At 45.6% G+C, this 14,190-nt stretch overlaps 1 protein-coding gene across 2 annotated transcripts in view; it reads left to right on the top strand.

The window, feature by feature from the left end:
- mcf2l2 (MCF.2 cell line derived transforming sequence-like 2) overlaps positions 1–14,190 on the top strand; it is an 80,181-nt gene that overhangs the window by 3,000 nt on the left and 62,991 nt on the right. Inside the window, exon 1 of one of the 2 annotated variants that reach the window (XM_048253446.1) lies at positions 7,370–7,589. The exons of the other annotated variant lie outside the window; for it this stretch is intronic. Within the exon in view, the coding sequence (XP_048109403.1) occupies positions 7,385–7,589 (205 nt within the window). The 5' untranslated portion in view covers positions 7,370–7,384. Of the gene's footprint in view, positions 1–7,369; positions 7,590–14,190 lie in introns of those variants that run through there. 2 annotated transcript variants of the gene reach the window in all.

Here is a 14,190-nt window from a genome sequence, read left to right as displayed (position 1 = left end):
TCTATGTACCGGTACTTTTAAAGTATGTTTTGTTAGTCAGTGACTGGTAGCAGTACCATACTTCTCGGGTCCATTGTTTGTTTTGTGTTGTATTTCTGGCATCAGCTGGGCTTTTGTGACTGCACTTTATTTCAATTAACACCAACCTCAGCCCACTTGGCACGGTGCCAGTCTCTGTCACTCAGTGATACGGCCATCTCAGGCCTTGGCACACTATAAGACAATGCGGCGGTCTGAGGAAAAAAAGTCATGGCTTCCATGGCAAACAGCACCAAAGGTGAACAATGGAAGGTCATAAGACTTCCTTCCCCCCCCCCCTGCCCCTGATGTAATCCTGCCCTCATACGTCATGCTTAAACAGGCCTCACAGATGCCTTCCTTCCTCAGCTCGTTTCAATTGACTTTCCATGACAATGGTCCTCAGCTGCAGGAACACCACGTTGCGGCTCATCCCCCAAAGTTCACTGTCCCAAAACTTCGTCCATTTTTCGTCCATGATTGTAATTAAGTTACTCATGCATATATTGTATATTTATTGGTACATATTAATTTATTTAAAGCTATCGTATACACAGCACTGGTCAAAAGGGCTGACCTTTGCACTGCACGTGAGAGCGGAGCGTATATTTCCTTCTCTATGATGCTGCTCAGTGCTAGTGTGCCCCTGTCTCTGTTGTGGTGAGTCTAATCGCCAGGCTAAGGGTGTATGGCTGTATTTACTCAGCCATGCGAGGCCCAGTGTTGGGATGCGGGGGTTTTCATGTGGTTTCCTATTTTGTTTCACAGTGGAGTCTCCCTTCAAAATGCAGGAAACCGTTTGCCCTTGTTTCTTTCCCCCCCTTATTTTGCGTAGGCTCTCCACCGACGCAAGCCACGAGTTACAGTCACTTAGAAACAGACAGAAGCACAGTGGAACAATACAGTACAACTTTTGGCCATCTGGTAGAGTCACAGTGTATTTTAAACAAGACAAGCCACTCAAACTGGACCAGTTTAGCTCTGGTGGTTTAGAAACTTAATTTCCCTGAACCAAAACAAGCATTTCCATGTCATCATGGTGTCTGTTTTTGCAGCTTGATCTTGAGATTTCCTGATTTGGATTGAAGAGCTTCATTTGTACTCCTCGGCTGTTGATATTTGAGGTTTTCCGCCTGTGAGTGTTTGTTTTAAGTCGGAATTCATACTGTGGAATGACGTGACTGTGGCTTTTCAGAAGTGACAAAGCATACATGCAACAAGACACGTACCTGCAGTCATGTATGCATGAGAATGATATTTAAATAATTGTTTCTCTGGTCAGGGGATGAGAATTCAGCACATATAATCTTATAAACGGTGTTATCACATTTCTCAGAATCAGAGTCAGGCTAATCTGGCCAAGTGAGTTAGAAAACACAAGGAATTTTGTCTCGTAGTAGAGACAAGTCCGTATACAATACAATATTTCTGAATACACAGTAAATAGATGTAGCACATCAGAGCCAGCAAGATACATTTTTTTATGTGTCATACTGTCAGAGACCCCAAATCTCCTAGTGTGTCTGTCTGTATGTATGCACATTAGTGGGAGGTCATTCAAATGTGTGTGTCCATATGGATGGACCCAGCAGGACAGGCCCCACACAGGAGGAAGCCCAGAAGGCTGCGAGACTGGGAGCTGTCTGAGCCACGCAGGGCAGGAAGAGGCGTCATGGCAACCAGAGGAAACACGGTGACTTAGACACGTCCCCACAGCACTCGCCCCACAGTCGGGTGATAGTGGACTGAGGTGGGGGCAGTGTGGGGGCAGAGGAAGTGCACAGTCCGGATCCAAATACAGGGGCTGTTGCTTTTAATATGGCCTCTCATTCCTGTTTTCATGTTTCTATTGCACGCTGCCAAGAGGCAAAGGTCGCTCTGCGTCGTTCCAAGAGCCCCCACAGTGATGTCACGTGCTGCTGTGGCTCCTGACCTTCAGTGCTCATATTTGCAGGTGTTTTTAGGTGCTTTCTCAGCTCAATACGCTGCACCCACACAAACAGAGCTGATTTACCTTTTACCTGCAAACATGTCCAGAAAAGTCCGGAAATCAAGTAAGAGCCTATTGTTTTATGTATCTCACTCTACTTTCTTGCCATTGTTTGTCAGTCAAAAGCGTAAAAGTTATATAAACAGGTTCATCTGAATTCGAAAAGTGGATTTACTTCAGATCATGTTATGGTGATACAGTATTTGTTTATATCTCCTTATATCTCCTCACTGCGGTGTGTAATTTGTTGTAATTCAGTTTGAATATGACCTGACTGAGATGACTTTGTGCTCCATAGGTCCCATGATCTGAGACACTGGTTGGGTTAAAGTACAAGGGGAGATGCAATTACAGTGTGTGTTGCGTGATGAAGTGTGTGTCTGTGTGGGCCTCACACTCAGGCTAATGCTACTCCGCTAATGGCTGAGAGGAATGAGAGGCCCAGTCCATTATTCTCTCTTCCTCTCTTCCTCTCCTCCTCTCTTTGCCTGCTGTCCTCCTCTTCTTCCCTCTTTATGAATCCTGCTCTTACCTTTTAGCAGTCCTCCCACACATACTCCCTCATAAAGGCACAGAAGCACACACACACACACACACACACACACACACACACACACACACACACACACACACACCTCACACACACACACACAGACACACACACACACACACACACACACACACATACACACATACACATGCACACATATACACACACACACACACACCTTTGAATCTGACCCATAGAGTGCTCTTATCTGGGGCATCCTGGAGTGTGTGGGTGTGAAAGAGAGGCTAAGATGGTTGGCAGACTAAACTGACAGACGGAGACAGACAAGCAGAACCTCAAAACCTTTGAATACAATGTACTCTTTCTTCAGTGCATTTCTGTTCATTCGACGAAAATACCACAAGCTAGGCTACCCTTAATCTAAACCTGCCTCAAAACCAACGCTGATTGGCTGTTCGTTTGGTGAACGGCTCCAAATTTTCTTCATCGCAAATAGCCAGACTGATCTGCAAGTAAAATAAAATGGAGCTCGCAAGATCAGGATGGTCTCACAAGGCTAATTAATTATGCCCTTATAAGTATTTATTGTCGTTTTCATTGCTTTTTGAAGTCACTGTAACAGATTGTATATGTCTACTTCCTGTCTGCACTGCACGGGGAGGTAAACACCTTTCCTACCGCTGGTGTCCATGAGATCTCCTTTAAATAGACTGCGCTGTAATCAGATTACCACACACAGCGCACACTCATCCCTGTATGTTAAGATTACTATAAAAATACTCACATGAGCTTTAATCCCATATTGGAGAAAGTGACTATGAGGTGTGTTGTTGGTCATCCCTAGAGTTGATTCATCTGCAGGTTTCTGTTGCCCTTGAATTCACTGGTGTAGCATTGTTCCAGTAAATGCTATTTAAAAGCTAAGCAAACAGTTGTATGCTGTCAGTCTGACCTGCCTTATTGTCTGTAAACTCCAAAATGTATATAAAGGGCCATTTGTTTCAGTGCTATATTGCCTTGGTATGATTGGTTAATTCCATCCCATACACTTGTATACATATATGCACACATCTTTAGTCTATTGTGTACTGGACAGGCATTGTGTTGCCGTTACCTCTGGTTTCCATCCTAATGATAGGGTCACACAAAGTATGTTGTAGGCAATGATACAAATAACATGCATAGCCTCAGGGGTAGCATTGCTGGAAAGCCTTGAAAGTTTCAGTGTGTCTGGAGATGGACAGGGGCCCTGGTACTTCTCAGGGCTTATGAATGTTCAGTGGCAGGTCGAGGTGCGAGGTGATGAGTTTTAGCCTTTCCCCTCACCCTGTTGGGGAGAATATTCGTCCCGTTTTGGCAAAGGGTTTGTGTCCTACAAAGGCAGCTTGTGTAACCTCCAAACTCCATCCACACGTGTCTCTGCTTCATTATATCTGCTTACACAACCCATAATAAGAGCTGATTATTATTGGAAAGGAAAATAAAAGTAGGTTTTTAAAAATGCACAATGTGTGTTTGTCTCTGAATGACGTAATCTCGGACGGTTGATTTCAAAGACTCTCAACAAGGTCATTCAATTAAAATGTAAAAGCTTCCAGTAAGAGAAAATGTCCAGAAAATCATAATATCGAAGTGGCATTATTATTTAAACTTTTACTTAAAAACTATTACTTAAAGGAACCGTATGTAAGAAATATATTTCTATTAATCATAAAATGGCCCTGATATGTCACTAGACATTAAGAAATCATGTTCATTTTAAATACTTATATCACTGACAACAGTAGTGCGGCCAGGATATTGTCATTTAAAAAGTGAAGTTGCATTCCTCAACTGATGTTGATGTTGTCATGTTGCGTTTTGGCCTGATGCACCACCCTCCATGATGCCAGTTCTGCTAGTCAGGGGGGAGGGGGAGGATACACCGCTCTACAGTAATTTGAAAGTGATTGCAGTACCAGTTTTGGCCACAATCTTACATACGGTTCCTTTAAGTGTTGTTCTGTTTTATTATAAAAACAGTGTTGTCATGAGACAGTGGTAGGAAACATTGTAAACACTGTACCAAAAGACAAGCTGTGGGCTTTGCATTCTCATATGGATTCATTTGCTCTAACTGCTGATGTTTCACACTCTGGAAAACCTCCAGCCTCAAGAATGTAGGTAAGAAAGCATGCTCAGCACTTTCCGAGGCACTTTTATATGAAAGGGGAATGCAGTCACTGTTGTTTTTTTCCCTGATATTTTCCCTTTACTCTGGCTGAAGAGAAGCTTCACGTTGCGCCCCTTCAGTATATCAAGGCCCAATACATGCACTCATAACACTGACATTAACGTTTGACATATTTTACAGACTGCACCGCTTGGCCACAGTGCGGGTTGTAGTTTTTAACTTGTTCAAGTCATACTATTGCCCAAAGCTCAGAAGGTCTCACATGATGCTTAGCCCCCCACCAAAGAGGGGAGGGGTGAGAATGCCAGAGACGGGGAGTCAGGAGGGGGGCGGTGAAAAGGGGGTGGGACGAGGTTGGGAAGGAGCAGTTTCTTCTTTGTGAGAAGTTCCTGATGGACTTACGGCCACACGCTCTCTCTCCCTCTGCTTCTCCACGTTGATAAATGCCTGGCAGGGTGGGAGAGGAAAGGGAAGCCCCTGAAGCCTTGCGCCATTGTTGAGGATATTTGTGTACTCTCTCTCTCTCTCTCTCTCTCTCTCTCTCTCTCTCTCTCTCTTACACACACACACACACACACACATCATGCCAGTCAGCTCCGCTGGACCACCAGCTTGGATACAAAGTGACCGTGGGAGTCGGCATTGAACACACAACAGCACACAGACACACACACACAGTGAGGGGAGAGAGGTGCAGCAAGAGGTCGCTGGACGGACAGGACTGGGGAGTTCACTGGACCGTGGCCGGAGCGCCGGCCGTAGCAGCTCTTCAGGATGAGCTCAGTAATGTGTAAGTTGCTGCTAGCTGTGTGTGTGTGTGTGTGTGTGTGTGTGTGTGTGTGTGTGTGTGTGTGTGTGTGTGAACAGAGTCAGCCTGAGCTCTGGTTCCAGTGAATAAGGGGGCTCTGCTGTGGCCACCACAGACACATGCTTGGCGGTTTTCTCTGCCTGGTGACTGATGTTTTCTGGTTAATGATGTGACTGCTGTATTACAGTGCTGGGTGAAATGGCGTAGACCAGAGTGCACCATGGGGATTTGCGTTGTGGTGATGAGCTGAGCGTCTGTTTGTTTCTACATGCAGGGTGTCATGTTATAGAGATATTGATTTTACAAAGAGACAATAGCAGAATGGCCGATCTGTGGATGCAGTATAAAGGCATGTGTGTTTCTGCATCAGCTTTGTGTGTGTGTGTGTGTGAGAGTGTGTGCATTCTGTTGAGTGCTTATTGTTGTGATGACTCCGAATGAATCAATTGTTCAGCGTAGACTACACTCCATCTGGTCTCTCACTCTTGCTGTGTGTGTTTATGCTAGCTATTGTTGTTGTGTCACATACACACACACACACACACACACACACACACACACACACACACACACACACACACACACACACACACACACACACACACACACTGTTCTCTGCGAGTCAGTCAGTTCTTCTATAACAAAATCACTTAAACATATCTTTGTGGACCTTACTTTGTGCACTGTGTACATGCTGGTGGAGGGATAATGTCATAATGGTTGTTTTTCAGGGGCTGGCCTCTGTTAGTGAAGGAAAATCTTAATGCTTCAAGACAAAGCAAATACCAAGACATTTTGGACAACTATATGCTTCTAACTCAATATAGGAACAATTTGGGGAAGCCCTTTTCAATTCCAGTATGGCTGTACCTCAGTGTACGAAGCAACGTCCATAAAGACATCACTGGGCGAGTTTGGTCTGGCCCACAGAGAACAGGTTTCTCTACAGCATCAAACACCTTTGGGATGAACTAGAAGAGAGATTGTGATCCAGGCATTCTTGTCCAACATCAGTGCCAGACCTCACAAATACTCTTCTGAATGAATGGGCAAAAATTCCCACAGAAACTTAAAAAATCTTGTGGAAATCCTACCCACATCAATCCACATCATTGAAGTTGCTGTAGGCGTAATGACAGGCATCCCAATACTTTTGTCTATATTGTGTGTGTATGGTGTGTGTGTGTGTGAGAGAGAGAGAGAGAGAGTTTGTGTGTGTGAGTCTGTGGGTATAGGAATATTTTCTGTAGTGAGACAGACAATTGGGATTGTGATAGGGATTGTGGGGTTGTGACAGGTTGTGGCCAGTATGTTTGTGTGTGAATGTGAATGAGCTGTGGAGTAGAGTGGTGAAGTGACACAGACACACACTCGCCAACACTATCAGGTGCCGCCTGGCTGCCGTAAATAAATCCCGTGCGGGGGGAAGCATCTGACAGCGGCAATAATTGACTTAGGCTGAGAGAGTGATCCCTCCCTCCCTCCCTCTCTCTCTCCCTCTCTCTCTCTATCTCTCGCTCTCTCTCTCTGATCCCTCTCTATTCTCTCCTTGGTTGGCTCTGACCTTGGTTAAACTGGGCGCTGCTTACGCAGGCTGTCAAGCCGGGAAGCTGCTCTTGAACACATGCTCAGGTGGACACATACACCGACACAGAGAAACACGCCTCTACACCGACGAGCAGCCACACCAGCACAGACACCCACACACACACACACACACACCTGCATACAAACAGAATACACCCACATCCACACTCAGTCATACTGCCATACATAGTCACAGAGAAACACACACACACACACACACAGACACACACACACACACACACACACACACTCACACTCAGAGGGAGAGCGAGCCGGCGCTGTGCGGTCGGTGGCAGCATGCACGCAGAGCTGCTGGCGTTCTGCTGCGGGATGGACGTCTCGTCGTCGCCGCGCTACCAGACGCTCCCCTCCCGCTGCCCGGCATGCGGGGAGTGCTCGCGCGGAGCCTCCTTCTCCACGGTGCGCATCTCTGCCGGCGAGATGGAGTCCTACCACCGCTTCCTGGGCGTGTGCCGGGAGACGGAGTCCGCCACCCAGAGAAGTATGCGTGCGTGTGTGCCTGTGTGCGTGTGTGTAGCCTCCTCCATCTAGTGCTCCGTAGTCTGGGGTGTGCCTGGAGCTGCTGTGGTAGTCGTGTAGAGTGGAGGCTCTGAGTCTCCTGCTGTTACTGCTACTGCTGCTTTATGGTGATACAGTGAGCCACAGAGATGTGACTGTATCGGATTGCTGTGTAGCTGTTGCTGGGCAGGAGACATGTGCCAGGCATTTTCTGGCCATTCTGTCCAATTTGTGTTCCTAGCATAAACAAGACATAGATGACAAGCCTCTCCTTCTCTTCTCCTCTCTTAAACAGGGCTTTGGGTGTGTCTGTCTGACACTCGCTCACTCCAGCCCTGTATACTGTTAAGTGTGTATATGGTTCTATTGTAAGTATGCTTTCTCACTTGCTTCTGTGTCCAGCTAAGCACTCCGCAAGGTCTGAGCACACAGCTCAGAAAAAAGAAATCAATGAAAAAAGGATGGATGATACACCTAAAAGTAGGGCAGCCAAGACCATTAGAAGACTACATTTGGTAAGCATGTGCAGAGCGCTGGCTGCTGTTTCCAGCCTGGCCATCTGGAGAGAGAACTGTCCACCTGTAGTGTGCTCTGTCTCAGTTGTGCGGATGTTGTGTTTCAGGCTGTTGTTGTTGTTGTTATTGTTGTCATTGCTTCAGGGCAGGATGTTTTTGTCTAGTGTAATTATCCTCTTCTATGCTGTGTTTACAGTGAACTGACCACCAGCACTGTCCAGCACTAAAGATCTTGCCAGCTGAAAGGACATACAGCAAAAATAAAAAAGGCAGAATGTATTCTCCAAACATACAGGCCATAACACAAAATCAAAATTATGAACAGTGGGCTTTGAGTATGTTTCTGTCAGATTCGGCCTTTTAGCTGCCTGATCCAGGCAGAGATCAGGACCCTTTTATCCACCTCCAGTAAGGTGTGATGACTCACACATGCTTGGCACATTATACTGGATGTAGAACTGTCAAAAACCTTTATGCTTCCTTATATCTTTTACAATCCACCTTATTAGGATTTTGTTTTTTCCGCCTTTTTCCGACTTTTAGGCCTTGGGTGTACTTTGGAGTGGGTAAGACTGTTTTTAGTGGCAGGCTAGCACATACCGTTGACTTACGCTAGCCTAGCACCTGCGAACTCTGCAATTAGAAGGACTGGATGAAACGTGTTGAAAACGGTCTCCACTGATAAATATCACACTTGCTTACTTGGAAATGAGGTCCTATGTCCAAAATCCTGAACCACCCCTTTAACATTCCTTGAGCATTTGATCTGGCCCTTTTCTCTCCCTGTATGACTACCTTATTGTTTTATTTCGAGGCTCATTTTTAAACAGGGTTCAGGGCCTTTTCCACATTCCTTTGTGGAACTGTGTTAATAGACATTTTATCATGGGCTGCCCTTCCCATTCTTGTTCTGTCTTGTACCCTGGCAGAGAGGAGAAGAAAGGGGGCAGTCATCTCTTAATTTCCCTGGTGCCAGAGTTGAACTGAAACAGTGGATAGTCTTTGTGGCTAAGTAGTCTGACAATGTTCAGATGATCACACAGATGCAGAATATGTTCCTTTAACACATCAACACAATGCTTTATCCATTAGCTGTGTGGTAGTAGTGCAACTCCTGTTGTGCTGTGAAGTGAACAGTTTCACTAGCTACTCAGCAGGAATTTTGCATTTTTTGTAAGAAATGAGAACAGGGAGAAAAAAGATTGTGTGCTGTTCAAGGCAGCCATGCTTGTCCTGTAACCTCAGGAGCAGCCATTATGATGATGTCATAACATATGACCCACACAGTCTATGTTCCCTTAGATCTATATATTACAGCTCCCATGGATATTTCTCTTTGAGTTAAGTGTGTCAAGGAAAGTTTGTACTCCAGCTGAGATGTTTCAGTGTAGCCACAGGGCTTTCTGTCCTTCAAGGGGGCTTCAAAAGTGCCGGCGCTCCTGGGGGAACCCTTCAATAACACCCCCACCGTAATCAAAGCCACCTGGGCTTTCCGAAACATATGCCTGGCTCAGTGGACACATTCCAAAGCACTGCATTTGTAAAGCACCACTCTGTCTCCCAGGGACTTGTTTGTGGGTCACCAACACCCAATAACTCTCACTTACAAAGGATGCGAGGATTCTTCTCCAGAAGAATCCTAGATTTGGAGGCAGCACACTGATTTTCTTCTCACTTTTCTACTAGATCTATTGTGAGATGATTGTGGCCATAGTTGCAGGTTCCTGTAACTTTTTATTTGCTTACTCACTTCACTTCTTCCTCATTTCTTTCCTGTGCTGGACCACTACTGCATTGCTCACAGATAAATGAGGCTGAGGCTGAGCCATCCTATTATTTTGGTCCTGCTTGGCTTGCTCTCCTGGAAATTGTATCCGAGCAAAATAGCACACTGCGACAAATATTAAATTAAATGATAAAGCAGGGTTTGAATGCTAAATTCTGATTGCATTTAAATGTCATCAGCCAAGGGCTGTCTGCCTCTAAGTTGGAGAGATGACTGCATGTTATTTTGGTGATATAATGATGTAGTTTCTTTCCATTGGGGCAGAGTACAATAAGTGTTGATTGATGACATTTATTCAGAGATTCATTCCCACGCTGCTTGACATTAGTTTGCTTTTTTGTTTTGTGTGTCTCTGTGTGTGTGTCAGTAGCCATGTTTACATGGACAGTTTTTTTGTCATTCCAATTAAACTATTCCGATTGAAAAATCCGTGCCGTCTGTTTACATGGGGTGCGTTCTATTCCAATCAGGTGCTCTCAAGTGTTATAGAATCTTTGATCGGAATAGCTGTTGTTGCCTACTTTTTTCTTGAGAAGATACAGCAGTCAATCTGAATGACCGTCTACATAGGTGTTCATTCGGAATCAAGAATTTTCATTCCAATTGAGGTGTTTATATGACCATTTGTATTTCGATTAAGCCGTTATTCAATTTCTAATCGGAATAGAAGTGTCCATGTAAGCGTGGCTAGTGTACTGAGTACCTTTCCTGCCCACACAGTATGCGTCCAGTCTTTTGGGGCAGGTGGGGGGTGGATACATGCAAGTCCTATTCCCAAGATCATTCACTCCCTTTTATAGCTTCTTCTGAGCATGAAACACAGGATTCTCATTTTGCCAGTAGCTTTTATGTAGAGTGACCACATGTTCAGTGGCTCTCAAGAAATTATTAGTATGAAATAAAATTAAGACCACAAGACCTGGATGTGATTGTATTATGAACAGACCTAAGCCGTGTACATGGGCTTACTTTATGCAGTTGTTGCCAAGGCATTTTATTAAATAAAGCCAGTGTGTTTATAATGAGGAGAATGTGTTGTCAAGTATAGAAATAAGATGAAAGCATGATTTTGTGCAGTTGCCATTGTGGATTTTGCCCAGTCTGAAAGTCTCACAGGGTCACTTGCTTAGATTGTTTTATATTAGATTTTCTGTGTCTTTCGAGCACTGGCTGGTGTGTGTGTGTGTGTGTGTGTGTGTGTGTGTGTGTGTGTGTGTGTGTGTGTGTGTGTGTGTGTGTGTGTGTGTGTGTGTGTGTGTGTGTGTGTGTGTGTGTGTGTGATCCTGTCAGTGGTGATGTTTCCTCTGAGCTCCTCTGTGTCATGAGATGTGTGTGCTGTGCAGGTACACGTACATGGTTTTTGTCCTTGTATCCTGTCCTGTGTTACTGCCCCCCCCACTTTTCTCTCTGTTTCTCTCCCTCTTCCTGGAGAGGGGGAGTATCATAAGACTGAGGCCTGCACTGGTTGAGTGTTGCTGTGAATCACATGGCCGGGGCTGCCCTGGTGTCTGTGTGCTAACTAAGGGGAGGCTTTGTTTGGGCCCCTGCTCCTTCAGCCCATTGATTAGGAGGGGCGCCTCAGGAGCCATTAGCTATTTTTAGAGGACACATTCCCCTGCTGAGGTGAACTTCTGCCCAGAGGTCTCGGACTGTCACCAGAGGCGGACAGCACTGAACCTACATGAAGGGGGCGATGAGTGGTCTGTGACAGAGTACGGGATGACAGAGAGTGTGACTGTGTGTGTGTGTGTGTGTGTGTGTGTGTGTGTGTGTGTGTGTGTGTGTGTGTGTGTGTGTGTGTGTGTGTGTGAGTGTGTGTGTGTGTGTGTGTGAGAGAGAGACAGACAGATAGATTGATAGGCAGACTGTCAGACAAAGAGAGCGATAGGGAGAAAAAATGAGCATGTAAATGAATGATTTTATATCGACATGTATATGTGTGTACATGTCTTAAAGATGACATGAATGGAATGTGTAATTATAGGGTTGTAAATGGGCTTGTACAATAGCACCTGAGCATGCTTACATCAGCAAACAAGGAAAAATACTTCATTCTGTGTGTGTCCATCCATCTGCTCATCCATTGTATGTAATCTTTAACACTGCACAAATTGTGTAGTATGGATAGTGTTGTGTGTGTGTGTGTCTGTGTGTGCATGTGTCTGTTAGGATGTTGAACCCCATCAAGGGTCCTCTGATTACCTCAGCATTGAGAGCAGGAGCACGAGGACCCATCGCTTATTAAGGTGCCTATTCTGATTGCCTGTCTCCATTTCGGTCCACACGCATGGTGGGGCTGTTACGCAACTTTGAAACAGAACGCGCCATTGTCTGGCCCCAGAGTGCTGCAATGGGCCGAGCGCTGCTGCTTGTTGAGAGTCTTACTGGGGTGCTTGGGCACGGCACTTGCTGATCCTCTCTCTCACAGCCGAAAGGCCAGAGATGGGCCAAGTGATTAAGCCTTTCTACTAATTATCTCATCAGAACAAGTCAAGCCGATCCATTTGTCCCCCTCCTGATCTGGAATAACACCTTTCATATGGTGGTTTAACAGCTACACTTTTTTGGGGAAAATACTGGCTTTTGTGGAATTTTCACATCCTAATAAAAACTCACAGATGCACCCAATTGTATGCCATCCATACAGTGAGAGATCTTATCATGTTTTGTGTCTGGTAATATAATGAAACGCCTCACACCACGAAGGTTGGGTCATTAGAAGAGACCTTTTCTATTGTTGCGGTGGCCTTGTCACAATTTCAAACCATCAAACAGGGTCAGTCTCCGTGGCTGCTTCCCAGGACTCTGGCTGTTCTGTAAACCTAATGTACAATGGGAAGGAAAAATGGGCTTATTTTACATACAATGCCTTGTCTGTGGACACCGGTGTTTGGGGAAATACTTCCTTCTGGATCATAAACAGTGCTGTCTTCCCAGGCAGCGGCAGTAATAGGCTTAATGGTCAAGCTCATTCATCCAGGGAGAGTGCTGTGGGGGTTGGGATGGGTGGAGTGTGTGTGTGTGTGTGTGTTTGGGGTAGGGGCGGGGGGCACATGACTTTAAAGCAGTAGAGGTGGGGGGCACGTACACTCCAATTGTCATTTTTTTTAAAGAACATCATCCTTCTAACATCCCATCAAGTTGCCATGGAGAAAAAAGTTACTGCTTGCCTCATGACAACGACGGGAGAGAGAGAGAGTGCAGGAGAGAAAGAGACAGAGAGAGTGGGAGAAAGAGAGACTCTGAGGGAGAGAGCAAGAGGGTGCGTGTGCTCCCTGTCGGCTGCAGACTTCTGATAGGTCGCTCGGCTGCTGTTGCCTTCCCTGCTGAGATTGTGTGTGTGTGTGTGTGTGTGTGTGTGTGTGTGTGTGTGTGTGTGTGTGTGTGTGTGTGTGTGTGTGTGTGTGTGTGTGCTCGCTTTTAAGCTAAGAAGGCTGGAGGAACTAAGGCAAGCAAGCAGTTGAAGGAACTGGAAAAAGTGACCAAAGACGCATGACTCGCCACAAGAATGTCTCTCCAGCCAGGGCTCTGTCACAGCTGCTGCGTTTTCAGGAAGTTGTCTGAGGAGGATTGAGGTTCAGGCAGAAGCAGAAGTGATGATGAGCGCTCGGCTGTAGGACGGGAATGTTTTCCTCCGGTGGACGTCCTGAGCCCCCCCTCCCTGTCCTCACTCCAGCAGCCGCGGTGAAGCGAACGAGACCAGTCATAGGTAAGACGTACAGCCCTAGCTCGCCGGCTGTCACGGAAGATTGGGTGAGCTCACATGAACAAACAAAGCTGGACTCTGTTAAAGAAACATGTCTCCAGCCAGCAACTTTATTCCGAATCAAAACAAAGGGTTGCAAATTTGTGGAAGTCGAGGACAAGGTAGAAACAATATGGCACAAGAAATTTTGCAGTTGTTGATGACACTGTTACATTGTTATTTATCTCAGACAAAAGTATCTCAGTTGGGTATCTTGTGAATGTGTGGAAGAAATGAAAATGCCACTTTTTGTAAGAACAGCCGTTGTGTTCCATGGCTTGTGTGATGTGGTTTTCACATTGTCAGTGATGTTTATAGCCTTGTTGTAGAACTGATATGGTATGCTGTGTGCCACATGTTGGCCATGGAGCCAATGAGGTCATGGATGAAACATAAACATGTGTGTGTTCATCATAGACATTGTAGACACAGACACAGTGCGATTTGTGGAACGTATCTTTTTTTCATTAGGGTGGTAGAGTGAGACAGGTTCTCTTCTCTTTTTTTCCAAGTTCTCATCAGATGCATAACAAGCTCT

The sequence above is a fragment of the Alosa alosa genome, chromosome 9 (genome assembly GCF_017589495.1).
Source record: "Alosa alosa isolate M-15738 ecotype Scorff River chromosome 9, AALO_Geno_1.1, whole genome shotgun sequence".
Lineage (NCBI taxonomy): Eukaryota > Metazoa > Chordata > Actinopteri > Clupeiformes > Clupeidae > Alosa > Alosa alosa.
This window is presented reverse-complemented; position numbering and strand designations above follow the sequence as displayed.